This window comes from Halichondria panicea, chromosome 7, assembly GCF_963675165.1.
Source record: "Halichondria panicea chromosome 7, odHalPani1.1, whole genome shotgun sequence".
Taxonomy (NCBI): domain Eukaryota; kingdom Metazoa; phylum Porifera; class Demospongiae; order Suberitida; family Halichondriidae; genus Halichondria; species Halichondria panicea.
This window is the reverse complement of record NC_087383.1, coordinates 1,041,799-1,060,964: the sequence shown is the minus strand read 5'-3', so window position 1 is coordinate 1,060,964 and position 19,166 is coordinate 1,041,799. Positions and strand designations below refer to the sequence as shown.

General features: G+C 41.4%; 3 protein-coding genes and 1 long non-coding RNA gene across 22 annotated transcripts in view; 3 read left to right on the top strand and 1 right to left on the bottom strand.

The window, feature by feature from the left end:
• The window catches only part of LOC135338265 (DNA polymerase subunit gamma-1-like), an 89,366-nt gene that overhangs the window by 48,944 nt on the left and 21,256 nt on the right, over positions 1–19,166 (bottom strand). The gene's annotated exons all lie outside the window — the stretch shown is intronic.
• LOC135338270 (dmX-like protein 2) lies at positions 128–14,141 on the top strand. 6 transcript variants are annotated; one of them, XR_010395465.1, is made up of 10 exons: positions 128–431; positions 2,830–3,185; positions 6,837–6,962; positions 7,375–7,473; positions 8,442–8,598; positions 8,688–8,748; positions 12,336–12,466; positions 12,742–12,908; positions 13,328–13,531; positions 13,887–14,141. XR_010395465.1 is itself a non-coding variant. In XM_064534358.1 (6 exons), exons 2-6 carry the CDS (start codon positions 8,590–8,592, stop codon positions 13,888–13,890), a joined length of 372 nt encoding a protein of 123 aa, XP_064390428.1. In that variant the 5' UTR covers positions 7,061–7,473; positions 8,442–8,589; the 3' UTR covers positions 13,891–14,136. The 6 variants fall into 6 exon arrangements, 1 of the variants encoding a protein (XP_064390428.1); XR_010395466.1 differs by lacking the exons at positions 128–431; positions 2,830–3,185; positions 6,837–6,962 and adding an exon at positions 6,992–7,018; XR_010395468.1 differs by lacking the exons at positions 128–431; positions 2,830–3,185; positions 6,837–6,962 and adding an exon at positions 10,136–10,696 and having other exon boundaries at positions 7,061–7,473; positions 8,442–8,634; positions 13,887–14,140.
• LOC135338271 (uncharacterized) lies at positions 5,250–6,216 on the top strand. The gene is made up of 2 exons (XR_010395471.1): positions 5,250–5,848; positions 5,900–6,216. It is a non-coding gene; the product is annotated as an uncharacterized LOC135338271 (long non-coding RNA).
• Positions 14,846–19,166, top strand: part of LOC135338268 (dmX-like protein 2) — a 29,135-nt gene continuing 24,814 nt past the window's right edge. For 9 of the 14 annotated variants that reach the window (XM_064534345.1, XM_064534341.1, XM_064534340.1 and 6 more), the window contains exon 1: positions 14,850–17,446. The gene's annotated coding sequence lies outside the window, so the exon portion shown is untranslated. Of the gene's footprint in view, positions 17,447–19,166 lie in introns of all 14 variants that reach the window. The other 5 variants (XM_064534342.1, XM_064534335.1, XM_064534338.1 and 2 more) reach the window with 5 other exon arrangements.

The following is a 19,166-nucleotide window of genomic DNA, read 5'->3' as shown; positions in this document are numbered from 1 at the left end:
AGATAACATTTGGGTTATTAATAATCATATTCTTATGAAGATCCCACACGAAGGTAGACGAATCACTATGAATTTCTAACGGAACTGAATTAGTTAGCGTGCCTCACGGTTGTATAAAATCTGCTGTATACAACCATCCATGTGGGTGTTAAAAGTGCTGATTCAGCACTTACTGTTCGAAAGTTTATTGTTTGTTTTGAGTAGCAGTGAAGTAATTTTAGTGTTGCTTATGTTCACTACATACTAAATAGGACATACTAAAGCTGATGGGAAGCTCGATATTAGCTAATTAAAGCGGCAAGTACCTCGGTTCGGGGACACATTACTTTTTTCGAAATTCCAACTATCGCACACTTTTGTTTTCTGGATTATTACGTCATCATTGCAAGAGCTACGACGTTGCTATTCAACCCAGCTTGTTCCTAAGGCATGTAAGTCGGCTTGTGTAGGGTCAGATTCTGCATAACGCTGTTTGTTTTTGCTTACCCTGGTGCTAAATTGTTCGAAAATACGTGTCGTTCGAAGTTCCATTGTTTACTCTATGTGTCCCAGATAGTTATTTGGGGTAGTAAGCAGAGCCATAAATAAGATAGTAGGATTCAGCCAGGACGTACGTACAGTCAGTGCAGTAGCTAGCTAGCTAGAGCCAGTCAGCTACTACAAGACTCATGGTTTCACGCCTAAATATTTTTAATGCGCATGCGCAACTATCCCCGCCCACTGGTACCAGTGCTGCCTCGTGGTAAAGCTCATGTTCTAGCGACTATGGATATGGATGGATTTTATTATGGACCAAAAGATAAGTTTAATATACGCAATGTGTGTAATGTGTCTGCATGTCTGTAGCGTATCCTCTGTTGTCAGTTACACGGGCCTTGGCCGGTCGACTTCGTCACTGGGGTGTGTTGTGTACACCAGTTGTCAGTTACACTGGCCTTGGTCAGTCGACTTCGTCACTGGGGTGCATATGTGTATTTGTGGATCAGTACGTACAATATGTGTACAGAATACAAATGTACATTTATAATTTGGTTGTACAAATCTTACAGGTTATGGTGCTCAACTGAATTCAAGTAATTATGGACCTGCAAGATAAGTTTAATACACTGTAGTGTGCGTCTATGTGGTGTGTGTGTGTGTGCCTGTAGCGTGTCCTCTGTTGTCAGTTACACTGGCCTTGGCTGGTCGACTTCGTCACTGGGGTGTGTTGTGTACGCCAGTTGTCAGTTACACTGGCCTTGGTCAGTCGACTTCGTCACTGGGGTGTGTGTGTGTATTTGTGGATCAGTACGTACAATGTGTGTACAGAATACAAATGTACATTTATAATTTGGTTGTACAAATCTTACAGGTTATGGTGCTCAACTGAATTCAAGTAATTATGGACCTGCAAGATAAGTTTAATACACTGTAGTGTGCGTCTATGTGATGTCTATGTGGTGTGTGTGTGTGCCTGTAGCGTGTCCTCTGTTGTCAGTTACACTGGCCTTGGCCGGTCGACTTCGTCACTGGGGTGTGTTGTGTACACCAGTTGTCAGTTACACTGGCCTTGGTCAGTCGACTTCGTCACTGGGGTGTGTGTGTGTATTTGTGGATCAGTACGTACAATAATTATGTGTACAGAATACAAATGTACATTTATAATTTGGTTGTACAAATCTTACAGGTTATGGTGCTCAACTGAATTCAAGTAATTATGGACCTGCAAGATAAGTTTAATACACTGTAGTGTGCGTCTATGTGGTGTGTGTGTGTGCCTGTAGCGTGTCCTCTGTTGTCAGTTACACTGGCCTTGGCCTTGGCCGGTCGACTTCGTCACTGGGGTGTGTTGTGTAGTTACACTGGCCTTGGTCAGTCGACTTCGTCGCTGGGGTGTATTTGTGGATTGTGTACAAGAATATGTGTTTGTGTTTCTGTATGTAGTGGTTTCGTCGCTCGATGTCTGTATGTGTTGGCATCTTAATAGTCGTAAAAACATTTGTTATATCATCGTAGCTGCATACGTAATGATAATTATCTTATGTCCCTACAGTGGTTCTGGAAACTATATCGTTGTTGGTGAACTCGGATGTAGAATATACAATTCATAGCTCCATATATTATCTTGTACAAAACAATAATTATAGTGTTTGTCATAATGCAATATTTTGGGTATGATGATTATGTTTGAGAATCTACCTGTATAATTATAGCAATTATAATTATTAAAAAAGCACATCATACAAAGATGGTGTGAATCCAGCACACCATTTTTAATGGTGGATCCAGCACACCGATATGACACACCATTTCAGAGAAAGCACACCATCAAAAGAGGTGTGAATCCAGCACACCAATATATGAAAAGATGGTGTGAATTCAGCACACAAATTATGACACACCATCTTTAATGGTGTGAATCCAGCACACCATTCGTCAGTTGGTGCACACCAGTTTTGTTAGCACACCAAAGTGACACACCATTTTCAGGTTACCACACCAAATGACACACCTAATTCACAGCATGGTGTGCCATGCACGCCTAAAAGTTGGCACACCATGCTAAAGGTGTGCACGTCACACCAAATTGTGTGGTGTGCCAGATATTTGGTGTGACGTGCACACCGTTGTTTTTAGAGTGTTTGTATACACTATTATGTAGCCTCGATTCCAGGCCGCTAGAGGGGCTGGGATCAAAGCTAACTGTTAACTTACCTGCTAACTGTTTCTTGCTAAAAAAACTGGGTGTGTCTTTAACTAGATTCATTGAAATACGCCTCCTTTGTCTCTTAGCAACATAACCATAATCATACCTCAACAATAACATTATATTCCCCCACACCTACTCAGATCTGACTGGCTGTATATGGATGGCTCCATGGTGATGTGGGAATTTGGTAACCCTCGGCCAGTCTCCACCCAGATTCCCCGGGCTCTGGGGCCAGCCTTACACCATGATACGATTTACTCTAGAGGGAAACAAAGTGTTTCGCTTATATTGGATTGGTCCATTTTTGTGCTACTGATGTGCAGTATCATACTATGCACAGTTGGTATAACGTTCACCCTTAACAGATATTTTCTGAGTATTGTAGCTAACAAAAAGCTAGCGCTTTAGTGCAAGGCTAACTCATATGTTGAATAGAAAGTTTGTGCGGACAGATGATGCTATGAAAGATTCTGAAGAGACTGCAACAGCCTTCAATGTGAGTCAAACTAGCCATAACTCGAGAAAGAAGCTTTAGTTTGCAAATCCACGAATCAAAGTCCAAGAGAACGTGCCTAGAAGCCTATAGAAGCTGTTAGCTTTCGTCGCATTGCAACCATTGAGCAGTTACAGCTGGAACAGACACACACACAGACACACACACAGTCAGCTTTACCATAGATAGAAGAGGAAGGGGATTGGAAACAAATCACGTGTGCCGAACACTCCTTGTCTGCCGGAAGCATAGATCGAAGAGGGAAGTGATCACTATACTTATACTTCCTCAAAATAAAAATTGTGTTCCAGCCAGCTGATTTCGAGTATATGGCTTTCTAGCTCAGGTCTACATTTGCACTGTACAATGGAAAGTAGTGCTCCGGCTCCATTTCAGAGTAAGTGATGTTGAACTGTTTGTTAATAATAAATAATAATTAATTACTTTCCATTTACTTTCTTTCCTTTTCATGTAAATGCAGGTAGGTTTAAGGAAGCTTTTAAGACTGTTTTGACAGAGAGTATATAGATTCAAAGCTTCATCACCAGAGGAAGCAGTTGCCCTCAACACAGCTTTTGCGTTGATAGTTTTGTTGGAGGGTTCTGAACATAGTGTGATGGTTCAGGCTTTTACTGTGAAATTCTACTCAGAATTGAAGTCGTGACACTCTGCAGCATCATTTAATTATCATGCACAGTTAAATTTATAGAATTGAACAATTATTTATCACAGTTAAGAATTGAACATGTGAATGTGATTGAACATGTGAACAATGATTTCTCTATACAATATTATGCTTGTGCCTTCTTTTGGGGGGGTTATTCTCATCACCTAGCTGCAATGGTCGCCTTCTATTGTCTTTCAGCAGTTGCCTCTAATTGTTGCACATGTGCTGTTGATCACCCGAAGAGCCTGTGTGTTCTTAGCAAATTCACTAACATTCAGGTTCTCGTTGGATTTACCCCTGTCTTTGTTGGCCAATTTAACGGGGTCCTGGCACAACCTGTTGCTGATGACTCCAGGTATCGTGAACAGATATCTAACCATCTCCACAAATGACCTCACTGCAGGTATTGTTATAAAAGTATAGCGTGGGCAATAATCAGTATAGCATGCTTACCAGTAATCCAAAAATTCATTCTTTTGTGAATGACGATTCAAAATTTTCACGGCATTTCTGTAAGTGCAAACAAAGACAGTGCAAAACTTCAAATACTCCTCTAACAGTATATTAGCAGAATATATTCAACTAGCCCTTTTTAGAGATGAAAAAGGGAGACAAAAAACACTCCTGAAATACTTTATTTATTGATATAGTATGAAAGTTTCACTTGTATCATTCAAAAAGTAATACTTACGCAAAGCACTAGGACCCAAGTATACAGTTTGACACAAGTACAAACTGCAAATCAGCTTTACATATGTGCTAGAGGGAGACATAATGTTGACTATCACCTTACCATACAAAACTGGCCTATTATTCTGCTTCAACTCTACTGAAGTGAGTTTATATGACGCTCTAACTTACCAGATATGAATACAGTTAAGCCACGGGCATCTGGCCTAACCCAGAAGTCTAAGTCAACGTCTGCAAGAACTGAGTCAGAGAAAATCTTTGTTACAATCCCGCCAGAATGTGATTACGTAACAAGACAAGGAGTGTTTCAACGGATATCATTGAAACTGTCGTTCGTTTCCAATCCCTCCCTTTTCTATCTATGGCTTTACCGTATATCCCTCGTGCGGCTACGCCTCGAGGCATAATTATTAGCGCAATGTGACAAATAAATGTGACAAATAAAACTGTATTTCGCAAACACAACACACTTACATGTACCTGCTAACTGTGGGTCTTCACTGTTTTTCTCAACTGATGGGTGTGTCTTTAACTATATCTCCTTATTTTCGTATCAACCTCAACAATGAAAGCACCGCAGGTGCTGATGCCTCGGTGGAGATGCCAAAGCTACATAACATAAAGCTACTTTTTCCAATATCATGCATAGACTCGCAAGCCGTCACTGTTGCAGGCGAACTGTTCGCCTGCACAGTGACGGCTTGCGAGTCTATATCTAGCCTCGATCCCAGGCCGAGTTTTCGCTTTTATAACGGTTAGGCGAACAACTGGGCCTGGTACTAGTTGTCTGCGCATGCGTCAATCGTTCGTCAGATTCTGACGAATGGATATTCTCGTTCACTTTCGTGACATTTATATTCGTGTACTAGAAGTCAGTTCCCGTTTTATCATTATTGGAATCGATTGGAATGGCTCTTAGCTGAAGCTTCTCTCTTCTCTGAAGCTTATTCTGAAGACTGAACAACAAGGGAAGAGGTATAAAGCTTTGTCAAGCTTGTTAAGGTCAGATATTTTTGTGTGGGCCCTATGGCCGGCTATGCTATCAAGTCTTGTTCATGTTTGGCAAGAATGTAGGTAGACTATAGTTTCATCATTAATATGGTGGACCAAGTGAAGAGTGTGAGCTAGAGAACTTGGTGCTGCCATCATCAGCTCGTCGACAATGACACTATAACCGAGAAATTTAATATGTATAGATCTACACGTATTTAAAATGTCTACTTCTCTGTACAGGAGCAATGGCTAATATCCAGCTATCCCAACAGTGCTCCTCTTGGCTATACTAACGGACGAGACTGGACAGTTTGAGGTAAGGGTTTAATCGTCTTTGGTTTCTTTTAATATTGTCCTATACTCACAGACACAGGACTGGAGTATGACCTGCTCATTCGAGCGTTGCTGGGTAGCTCAGAGACATCAAGAGAATCTACGTTTTCTCAAGCAATGAGTTACGAGTTGGGGCCTAGAATCAGAGAAGTCCAGCAGCCTGCTAAATCTTTTTGAAACGTAATTTGAAGGCATTCAATCATCCTGAAGTTGCCCTGGGTCACTGTAATTGTGCTGCAGCACAACTGGCAACTCCCCAGGCCTTTGTGAAGCAGCTCCCTATGTGCATCTTTTGTGTACTCACTCTGTGCATTTTCTGTGTACAAATTTCGATTATTGATTTGTTAAATATTTTTGCCGACCACAAATATACAATGAAAATTTGACGCATGCGCAGACAACTAGTACCAGGCCCAGTTGTTTGCCTAACCATTATAAAAGCGAAAACTCGGCCTGGGATCGAGGCTAGTCTATATCATGCATGCAAACTCAAAGAGTGGGTAATGATCGACCATGAATGTTGTTAAAAACGATCGATGCCAAAGTTCAAGTCTAAAATTAATGGCTGCCACCATCAGCATAGCCTTGCAGCTCTATTCTCACTCTTGCAGCTACCAATAGTTAGCGTTCTAGTGCAGAGCTAACTACTAAGTAGAGTAGCAACACTCGGTAAACAAGTTTGGCTACGTGCTCTTCTGAAAAGGCTGCAATGGCATTCCAAGTAAGCAAAACTAGGCATAACTCGAGAACGAAGCATTATTTTGCAAATCCACGAATTAAAATCCAAGTAAACATGACTAGAAGCCTATAGAAACTCTTACTTGCACTTGATTCATCCTTGAGCAGCTGTAGCAGTCTACACAGACACACACACAGACACACACACACAGACACACAAACACACTACCGTATACCTCGCTTGCGCATGCGCACCGAGGCATAATAATATATTCTCCCCCACACCTGCTCAGATCTGACAGGCTGTATGGATGGCTCCGTGGTGATGTGGGAGTCGGTTGGTAACCGTCTCCACCCAGATTCCCCCAGGCTCTGGGGCCAGCGTCACCATGATATTATTCACTCTAGAGGGAAACAAAGTGATTGAATATTTATAGTTTGAGTGTGCACTGTAAAACTGGAGCTTTTGGGAAATGTATGTCATTGTGTACCCACTTCTTCATTATTCATGGATTCACATTTATAGGTTTCTGGGGTGCATATTTGTTGCTTGTACACGTACTTAGATTGGCTACCAAATGAAATCAATATGCATTGCATAGTGAACCTTTCCTTAGTGCCATTGTCCCTCCCCCCCGAAATTGGCCCATCTGTACTGTTTTCACTGGCTTCCCAATGGAATTACTATGAAGCCTCATTAATGCGTTTTCTACCTCCATACGTACATGCATACAGTCAAGATAATCTCTCTTTACCATAAGTGTCACCTGTGCAGGTTCAATATAATAGTATATATAATTTATGCCTCTTTACCATTCGCATACATCACAGTAGCCTCGATTCAAGGCCTTGAATCGAGGCTAACATCACAGGTTCTGGACAGCAATTCATTTGAGGAGCTTGCCTCGTACCCCGGCCTCCATGCCAACGGTAGTGTGAAATGTCAAACTGTAGTGTTATGATTGTGTGTGTTTGTGTTTTACGTTCTGTGCCTCTGAGTGAGTTTAGATTCAAACTGTACATTTCTCTACAAAATGTTCAAGTTGCATTGTCTAGCTTCTTATAAATGGCAATCAACAAGACTTGTTGGTCTTGCTAGTTCTGTCCCCTAAGCATGGTTACATGCATGGTTATTAGTCTTCAGACAGCTCAGTGTTTTTATCAATTCAAGTTGCCCTCTAATTACCACCACAGTAAAGGGACGGCTGCATATGCACATGCACACTAGCTGTTGATGAGACTGTAGTTGAAGTGCATGTCACCACTGTAAAAGGCTTTATGTACCGTCTTTATCTTTATATACACTAGAGATGAAATATATACTTGTAAGAATTCCTTGACAGTGGTTACTGCCATTGTTACCAGCCCTGTTTTAAGCAGCCTGCAGCTGCGCCCATATATATATTTAGTTGCAGTCTGAAACTGCTCAGTCCAACGGCAAGCAATCTACAATTGGAAGCTGAAATTCACATGGCTATGGCGAAAATGCATGGTTGAGATCTAAGATCACTAGCTCATGCCGGCTCCCAGCTACAAAGAGCACTCTTACAGCTAACGTATTTTTTCTCAGTTGAGCAAAGCACAAGAGAAAAATCCACAAAATCAATCCTGAAGTGATTACGCAGCGATTTCTGGGTGATGCTGGACTATAGCTTCAAGACAGCCTCCCACGCTATACTTGAAGCCAAGAAGTTATAACCAAAAAATATGTATTGGCGAATTACTAAACATCTTCTTTTAGGAGATTTTTAATGAGAAATTATATTACCTCCATCACATGGTCCTTTTCATGCAATGTCGTTATTGACTTCAAACCACGATCCCCCCCGCCCACACACATACACCCATAGATACTATAAAATTATAGTACAAATGTATCTATGCATGCACACACACAGTCTGAGCATGCCGTTTCAGAAGGAGAACTTTGTGATGATCCAGTCCAATCGTGTGAGGAAGCCACAAAGCTCTGCCTTCCTCTCGGGTCGTCTAGATCTCTCCCTGTCCACCTTCACCCATCCCTCTATTTTCTATACTCTATGATCTATGGTTGCAGTGAGCAACAATTAAGATTCACTGTTACAGTATAGAGTATGTAGGTGATATTATTATATACATGTAATTTGCACGCATGTCCCCTGCAGTTGATGAGGAGGAACGTGGTTGGAGTGCAGAGAATGGCCCCCCACCCCACTCTGGCTTATTGTGAGTCAATTATATCAAGTCTACGGCAGTAAATACACAACATTTAAACTAGTTCCACACGATTTACTCGAAAACAGACACGAGTATGATGAGTTTCTTCTTTGATCACGTACTCTGTAATTTTGTCTTGTGTGATGTGATACCCATTACCACCACTCGTTGAACGATCACATTTCCTCTCAACTGGATTATCCTTGAAATCAACCACTTGCAGTTGAGTCCACTGCTTTGACTTGTTGCTGTACATATCTATGGTGACTCTTCCTGTGAATGGCCACTGAAGCATGTCATCGAACTCCCCTCTCATTATGAATACAAACAATGACAAGTGTGTATTCTGTCCAGTCCCGAATCCGTTTGGGTGTATCTCTAAGCGCATTTTGTAGCCTTTAGGATTAGAATAGAATGGTGGGCTCGTTTTTGTACGGTTTTCCTCCTTACACTGCTGATAATTATTTAGGGTATAGTAGAACGGAGGTACTGGTGGTAGTGGTCGAGCTTCCATTTGCTGTTTCAGTGACGTGTTCTCAGCTTTGAGTGTCGTAACTTCTGTAGCTAGCATCTCTAATTTTCTAGCCATCTTCACTTCGATTGGTCGTTTAGCACAATCGTCAACCTCATGAGAAGCAATCATTCGTCGTTCGAACAATCCCCCGCACTTGTACTTGCACTCAACCATGACAAAGTCACACCCCCTAGAGTCAGCCGTGGGGTTGAGGTGGTGGTCCACTTGTCCTAGCTCCCCTTGCCAGTCGCAGCCTTGGGCCTTCTTGGGACAATACACCCTCAGGGCGTTCACCTCTCGGGCCACACCCTTGTGGAGAAGTGTCGTGAAGTCTGGAGAATTGCAGAGAGGACAAGGTTTTCTGTTACTCTTGGTTCGACCAATGCAAGGGTCACAAAAGTGGTTACCACAGCAACTGATGACCATGGGGTCTCGTAGAGTCAACAGGCATATCGAACACTTCAAAGATTTGGGGAGTTGATCTACAAAATCATAATTGTAACCTCCACTGAATGTACATGTAGCCATTTCTCGAGCCGGCTGTATTAGAAACAAACATTTTGTAGCTATAATTATGTCATCAGTTGTGTTATAGCAATGTGACTGTATACCACAAACACTAGCCTTGTTCCCAGCCGAGTTGTCTCTAGCTAGGCCACCAACTAGATAACTTCGTTCTATCGGCCTGGGACCGAGGCTACACAAACACAAGCGTTGAACACTTATGCTTACCTCCTAACTGGTGTCTTGCTGTTATTTTTTTTTTAAACTGGGTGTGTCTTTAGCTAAATTCATTGTTCATTCTCCTTCATCTCTTAGCAACATAACCGTAATCATATATCTGAACAATAGTGTTATATCCCCCCACATGCACCTGCTTAGATCTGATTAGCTGTATATATGGATGGCTCCGTGGTGATGTGGGTGTTTGGTAACTCTCGGCCAGTCTCCACCCAGATTCCCCCGGGCTCTGGGCCCAGCGTCCGATTCACTTCAGAGGGAAACATAGTGTTTCGCTTATTAAACCTTTATTGGATTGATCCATTTTTGTGCTACTGATATAGGTTAATTTTTAACAGTTAATTTGTTTCACTGTACCCAAAAATGTACGATTATAATAATAATAAATGGCGTTTGAGTTCCTATACCAGCTAATGGTTCATACTCCTCACCCCAACAGTATATGGAGTAACATGTGACCATTATTGTCGTTGCTAAATATAATTATAGCTAACAGCTTTCATTAATTGTAGTGAGTGATAAGATTGTTACACTAGTTACAACCATGTGCTTCCAGTGTTGTTGATATGAGTTTCCCTTGCAGTTAATGGGTGTGGCCCATGTAAGGGTGCACAGTAGCCCCATATAGGTGAGCCTGTTGCATGGAGGAGGAACGTGGTTGGAGTGCGGAGAATGGCCCCCCTCACCCCACGCTGGCTTATTGTGAGTCAATTGTAATAAGAAATTCACATTTAGTACTTCTAAATACACACGTTTAAACTAGTTCCACACGATTTACTCGAAAATGGACACGACTGTGACGAATTCCATTCTCGATCATGTACTCTGCTGCAACTTGGTCGTGTCGAAGAACTTGATAATACCCGTAGTTACCACTTGTTGGATAATCCTTGAAGTTGACCACTATTATTTGAGTCCATTGCTTAAACTTGTTGTCCATATCTATGGTGACTCTTCCTGTGAATGGCCACTGAAGCGTGTCATCGAACTCCCCCCTCATTATGTTAATAAACAATACCAAGTGTGTATTCTGTCCAGACCAGAATCTGTTTGGGTATATTTGTAAGCACATTTTGTACCCTTTAGGATGCGTATAAAATGGTGGGCTCAATATTATGTGGTTGTTCTTCTTGCTCTGCTCATAGTTAAGCACGGTAAAGTAGAAAGGAGGTAATTGTAGTGATGATCGAGCTTCTATTTGCTTTCAATGATGTGTTTTCGGCTTTTAATGCGATAACTTCTTTGTAAAGTGTTGTAACTTCAGCTTGGAGTTGTGTTTTGAGTGCTGTAACTTTAGCTTCAACTTCATTCTTATTCTCTGTAGCTAGCATTTCTAATCTTCTAGCAAGAAAGGCCATCTTCACTTCGATTGGTCGCTTAGCAGAATTGTCAGCCTCATGAGAAGCAATCACTCGTCGTTCGAAAAATCCTCCGCACTTGTACTTGCACTCAACCATGACAAAGCCACATCCGCTAGAGTTAGCCGTGGGGTTGAGGTGGCGGTCCACTTGTCCTAGCTCCCCTTGCCAGTCACAGCCTTGGGCCTTCTTAGGACAATACACCCTCAGGGCATTCACCTCTCGGGCCACACCCTTGTGGAGAAGTGTCGTGAAGTCTGGAGAATTGCAGAGAGGACAAGGATTTCTGTTGTTAGTGATTCGACCAATGCAAGCTTCACAATAGTGGTTACCACAGCAACTGATGACCATGAGGTCTCGTAGCGTCAACAGGCATATCGAACACTCCAAAGTTTTTGGGGGCTGATCTACAAAATCATTATCATAACCTCACTGAATTTAGCCATTTCTCCAGCCAGCTGTAGAAACAAGCATTGTTGCATTTTGAGTGGGCAGATCAAAGGAAACACTGTGCCAATATCTGCGTCTGGTGCATTCCACAGCCACCACAAGTAGTTGAAACTAGTTGTCCTATAAAAGGAGTGATGTGTACACGGAAAGGAATGCACAAGGAATGCAACAAATCAGTTGTTACACAGCTCACTCGTGCGCACATTGGATATATTGGCTCAGTAGTGCACTTGCCCTCGAGGCCTGCGGCCCTCGGGCCTAAGTCACTACTGAGCCAATATATCCCATGTGGCACTCGTGCATGTGTCACAACTATAACTTGTTATTGGTAGCTATATTATATCAGCAAATACATGCAAGCTTACCTAACACATTATTTGCTTGTCTTTTATAGTAATGACAGCCCTTAAATTTTCTCAAACCAAATCTACGTGTCCTTAGGCTTAACTACATTCATGACATATCTCCTCTTTAGTTATACCACAATAACATTACCATGGCACACATTGTTATATCCCCCCACATCTATTCAGATCTGACTGGCTGTATGATTGGCTCCGTGGTGATGTGGGAATTTGGTAACCCTCGGCCAGTCTCCACCCAGATTCCCCCGGGCTCTGGGGCCAGCGTCACCATGATACGATTCACTCCAGAGGGAAACAAAGTGAATGAATTTCAATCACTCATTTTAGTGTGTACTGTAAAACTGGAGCTTTTGTTGCCTATATCTTCCTAGCTAGGAAATGTATGCCCTCTTATTCATAATTATAAGAGGGCATACATTTCCTATTCAATATTCAGCTATATATAGGAAATGTATTAAGAATGTCCTCTTATAATTAGGATTCACATTAGGCTTTGGGTGCATATTATTTGTGGCTTGTAGAAGTATCCCCCCTCTGCTAATTTAATTCATGCTCTCATGTACCACCCCCACAGTATGGAGTGACTGACAACAGTGGCAAGCTGTCGCTATGGCAAGGGATACACACAGCTGCCCGCAAGCCCTACCACTCTCTCTACTCTGGTATGAAGCACCTCAGTGACTTTCTGTTCCTCGGCTCCTCCAGTTTCATAGCAACCTGTGGGGACGGCAGCGACAACAGGTGAGGACTGCATACCCTCGTCTCTATATATATATAGCTATACCTCCACTGATTTAAAAATAATAATACTAGGAGAATGTTGAACATTGTGGGGCGAGCGTAAGAAAACATGCTTGTTTTACGAATTAAAAGAAATATGTTGTATTTAAATTCAAGGTTATTAATTTAGTATACGTAGTAGAAGCATTTTACATTCGCACTGGTAGTTATCAAGGTCGCGTAACTGAGTTCATGACAGTACCATTATAAGAACATGAGAAGGGCTGTGCAGAGATTAGGTTGTCAGCAGTGACTTCGGCTTCATCTATTTCAGCAATTGCTGCTACATTTTGGCCAAATACGTCCAATGTAAGATAGTTTCCACCTGGTGTGCTTATGATAACTTTAGCTCTCGATTCATCTTTTTTGTTTGATTTCAGCTTGAATCCACGTGGAAGTCGGTAAGGATCATGAGTCCCAAAAGTAAACCATTGTGCCGGTCCATGACGTATGGATACATACAAACAAAATTGCAACGGTGGAAGTCGGCAAGGATCATGAGTCCCAAAAGCAAATCATTGTGCCGGTCCATGACGTATGGATACATACATACATACAGACAAAATTGCAACATTGAAGACTAGGTAGGGACTCGCTTCGCTCGCCCCAATAATTTCTGATATGCCAGTTTCTCTCTCTTGAATGGACTGCTAACTTCTGTGTCCAAAATACTGCTTATATAGTACTATAATTATTATAACATCAGCACATTTTAAATTTGTGCTTTCCATAATTTTTTGTCAATGGTAGTTTCCATGTACCCTATATGAATGTATATACACCCTAGAAGGCCCATGGGATTTACCCTATATCGCATATCGAGAGTTACAATGGATATTCCTGTGTCAGAGCACATCTTGGTACAAATAATCATTTTTATATAATCACACGCTTCTCCTACATTGTTTACCGTGACCTCTCTTTCTCTCTCTCTCTTAGGTAAACTAAAGAGGGGTCTCAACAAGCTTAGATAGCTAGCTGCTCAGACGAGGAGGCGAAAGATCAGTTCTCTGGGTGACCATACTATACAAGAGATTGCATGGCGGAACATAACTATGTGCAGTTTGAATAAGATTTGCCATGGCGACCAGTACCTTCCACACTCGCTAGTGACTACTTAGACTATAACATTAAATATTGTGTACATGCATGATGTTGACTTTTACTACATGTGCTTATGCTTATGTATACATAATATTAAAACGTCACTCTCAATTATAATTATAAGCCGAAACAGTGGCAAGCATGCAGATCATAAAAGCCTATATACTGAATTATATACTGCCAAATCAGTGCCAACGTTAAAAAAAAGCGGTCTGGCCAGAAACTGCTTAGGGATTAAGTACTACTTTTTAGGGGATCATAAGTACTGCTTTTCGAAGGCAGCATAAGTACTACTTTTTAGGGTAGCATAAGTACTGCTTTTTAGGGCAGCATAAGTACTACTTTTTAAGGTAGCATAAGTACTGCTTTCGAGGGCAGCATAAAGTACACCACACCGAGCAGTGCATACTGTGAGTTACAGAACTCCAGATAAATTAGCGCTCTGATGGCAGATGCCAGTTTCCCGACACCCAACCACCAGCTCCGGAATAAATAACCCAAGCGCTACTTTGGGTCACGGGAAGTGGTTTGTATAAAGTGGGCAGTGAATCTGATGGTTTGTGTCTCATAAATCAGCCGCCCTTTCTAAGCTAGTCTCATGTATCAGCTGCAGAGTCTAGCTGATTTCCCATTAGGCCACTCCAAGTGATACTCTGGTTTCTGGTCCACCCCCCCCCCCGCATCAGATTTTATTCTTGAATTTCTATCTCATTATTGGATTTCTATCTACTACGCATGCGCAGAATGGTCCATGTGCCACAAAATAGTGTGATAATGATATTCATTTGCAAAATAATGAGTTCATAAGGTGAAATTGATAATGACATGATGAGAAAAGCCGCCCGCCCGCATACAATTAGAAAAACTTCAGGACCAGAAACCAGAGTTTCACTTGGAGTGGCCTTAGGGAATACATGATCGAAGTGATTACACAATAAGAGTGATTCCTTGGTAATGCTGGACTGACTTCCTTCAAGACAGCCTTCCGAGTTACTTAGCCAAAGAAAATATGTTATGGCGAATTACTGAGCAACTTCGTTTAGAAGATTTTTTAATGAGAAATTATATTACCTCCATCGGCTCTTCTCATGAAATGTTTTTATTTGACTTCACATCACATGACCCCCCCCACACACACACACAGTCTGAGTATGCCGTTTCAGAAGGACTTTGTGATAATCCAGTCCAATCGTATGAGGAAGCCATAAAGCTCCGCCTTCCTCTCGGGTAGTCTCTCCCTGTCCACCTTCACCTATCCCTCGGCCACATCCATCACACACTCACAGACTGGCCAAAGCTCAAGTATGGTGATGAGGGTTAGTCCGTGTGATCACATGACCCGGCTTTATACCACTTGCCCTTAGGCAATACGTACCAATACCTGTACCTCACATGCAAACAAACACCTTATGTACATCTAATAGATGATCAAGCAGCTTGTATAATATTGTGGTCATAAATTCGGCGGCTGATAAGTTTTACATTGTATAGCCTCGTTCCCAGGCCGTTTGTTCTCTAATTGAACGCTAAGTCGAAAAAGGGCCTGGTATCCATTGTTAGTGCTCATGCGCACCACACTTACCCGAGTAATCGTACTACGAACGTAAAACTTTTTGTAAATAATACCTACCCCACACGCCGGATTATTGTGAGTAACAATTGTTTTATGGCAGTTCATATATAATTAAATATACACATTCAAACTAATTCCACACGATTTACTCGAAAGCGAACAAATGTATAACTTCCATTCTTGAACATGTACTCTGTTTCAACTTGGTCTTGTGGAAAAAATAGATGATACCCACTACCATCGCTTATGACACAGTCATATCCCCTCTCAATAGGGTATTCCTTGAAATTGAATACTTGTATTTGAGTCCATTTCTTTAACTTGTAGCTGTATATATCTACGGTGACTCTTCCTGTGAATGGCCACTGAAGCGTATCATCAAATTCCCCTCTCATTATGAAAGCATACACTGACATGTGAGTATTCGTTCCAGTGTTGGATCCGTTCGGGTATATTTGTAAGCTCATTTTGTACCCTTTAGGATGAGAATAAATGGTGGGCTCATTATTGTACAGTTGTCTTTCTTGTATTGCCGATAGTTGTACACGGTAAAGTAGAACGGAGGTACTGGTGGTAGCGGTCTAGCTTCCATTTGCTGTTTCAATAACGTATTTTCAGCCTCAAGTGCTGTCACATTATTCTTAATTTCTCTATTCTCGGTAGCTAGCATTTCTAATTTTCTAGCAAGAAAAGCCACCTGCACTTCATTGGTCGATTAGCACAATTGTCAGCCTCATGAGAAGCAATCGCTCGTCGCTCGAACTTTCCCTGCACTTATACTTGCACTCAATCATGACAAAGCCACATCCCCCTATAGAGTTAGCCGTGGGGTTGAGGTGGTGGTCCACTTGTCCTAGCTCCCCTTGCCAGTTACAGCCCTGGGCCTTCTTGGGACAATACACCCTCAGGGCATTCACCTCTCGGGCCACACCCTTGTGGAGAAGTGTCATGAAGTCTGGAGAATTGCAGAGAGGACAAGGCTTTCTGTTACTCTTGATTCGACCAATGCAAGGGTCACAAAAGTGGTTACCACAGCAACTGATGACCATGGAGTCTCGTAGCGTCAAAAGGCATATTGAACACTCCAAAGATTTGGGGGGCTGATCTACAAAATCGTAATCGTAACCTCCACTGAATTTAGCCATTTCTCAAGCCAGCTGCATGTAGAAACAAAATGTTGGTAGCTATATATAATTCTAGTATAATAATTATTATAACTAGTGTTCAAGCTGGCGCTGTGCTAATGCCTCTCGCCATGTTTTTGCTTTCGCTGAAAAGTATTAGAGTGTTATATTAGTTTCTATAATGAATTTTATATTAAAGTTAGCTTATCTATATAAAATCACTGAGAAGAAAAGACTTATTTACATGCATCTATTGTTGTATTATGTGGCTTACTAGGACCTCAGGAAAGAAGAAAAATTGATTCTTCCAGGATCTGTAGTTCAGTGTATATAAGAAAGACCTGTGTACATGCATATTGTTATCTATATTGTTATATGGTAGTGTTTTGACTGTGGCTTACCAGGCCTTCAAGACAAAGATGATTCTGCCAGGAGGATCTGGATCTGGATCTTGGATATTTATTTCTCACGTTGGGAATGAGCGCGCATGCGCATTACATCCACAGGAATAATTAAAGGTGTGTCCAAAGAGATCAAATGGCTACTGCTAGCTAGCTGTTTTAACAGATATTTTCTGAGTATTGTAGCTAACAAAAAGCTAGCGCTTTAGTGCAAGGCTAACTCATATGTTGAATAGAAAGTTTGTGCGGACAGATGATGCTATGAAAGATTCTGAAGAGACTGCAACAGCCTTCAATGTGAGTCAAACTAGCCATAACTCGAGAAAGAAGCTTTAGTTTGCAAATCCACGAATCAAAATCCAAGAGAACGTGCCTAGAAGCCTATAGAAGCTGTTAGCTTTCGTCGCATTGCAACCATTGAGCAGTTACAGCTGGAACAGACACACACACAGACACACACACAGTCAGCTTTACCATAGATAGAAGAGGAAGGGGATTGGAAACAAATCACGTGTGCCGAACACTCCTTGTCTGCCGGAAGCATAGATCGAAGAGGGAAGTGATCACTATACTTATACTTCCTCAAAATAAAAATTGTGTTCCAGCCAGCTGATTTCGAGTATATGGCTTTCTAGCTCAGGTCTACATTTGCACTGTACAATGGAAAGTAGTGCTCCGGCTCCATTTCAGAGTAAGTGATGTTGAACTGTTTGTTAATAATAAATAATAATTAATTACTTTCCATTTACTTTCTTTCCTTTTCATGTAAATGCAGGTAGGTTTAAGGAAGCTTTTAAGACTGTTTTGACAGAGAGTATATAGATTCAAAGCTTCATCACCAGAGGAAGCAGTTGCCCTCAACACAGCTTTTGCGTTGATAGTTTCGTTGGAGGGTTCTGAACATAGTGTGATGGTTCAGGCTTTTACTGTGAAATTCTACTCAGAATTGAAGTCGTGACACTCTGCAGCATCATTTAATTATCATGCTCAGTTAAAATTTATAGAATTGAACAATTATTTATCACAGTTAAGAATTGAACATGTGAATGTGATTGAACATGTGAACAATGATTTCTCTATACAATATTATGCTTGTGCCTTCTTTTGGGGGGGTTATTCTCATCACCTAGCTGCAATGGTCGCCTTAATTCTATTGTCTTTCAGCAGTTGCCTCTAATTGTTGCACATGTGCTGTTGATCACCCGAAGAGCCTGTGTGTTCTTAGCAAATTCACTAACATTCGGGTTCTCGTTGGATTTACCCCTGTCTTTGTTGGCCAATTTAACGGGGTCCTGGCACAACCTGTTGCTGATGACTCCAGGTATCGTGAACAAATATCTAACCATCTCCACAAATGACCTCACTGCAGGTATTGTTATAAAAGTATAGTGTGGGCAATAATCAGTATAGCATGCTTACCAGTAATCCAAAAATTCATTCTTTTGTGAATGACGATTCAAAATTTTCACGGCATTTCTGTAAGTGCAAACAAAGACAGTGCAAAACTTCAAATACTTCTCTAACAGTATATTAGCAGAATATATTCAACTAGCCCTTTTTAGAGATGAAAAAGGGAGACAAAAAACACTCCTGAAATACTTTATTTATTGATATAGTATGAAAGTTTCACTTGTATCATTCAAAAAGTAATACTTACGCAAAGCACTAGGACCCAAGTATACAGTTTGACACAAGTACAAACTGCAAATCAGCTTTACATATGTGCTAGAGGGAGACATAATGTTGACTATCACCTTACCATACAAAACTGGCCTATTATTCTGCTTCAACTCTACTGAAGTGAGTTTATATGACGCTCTAACTTACCAGGTATGAATACAGTTAAGCCACGGGCATCTGGCCTAACCCAGAAGTCTAAGTCAACGTCTGCAAGAGCTGAGTCAGAGAAAATCTTTGTTACAATCCCGCCAGAATGTGATTACGTAACAAGACGAGGAGTGTTTCAACGGATATCATTGAAACTGTCGTTCGTTTCCAATCCCTCCCTTTTCTATCT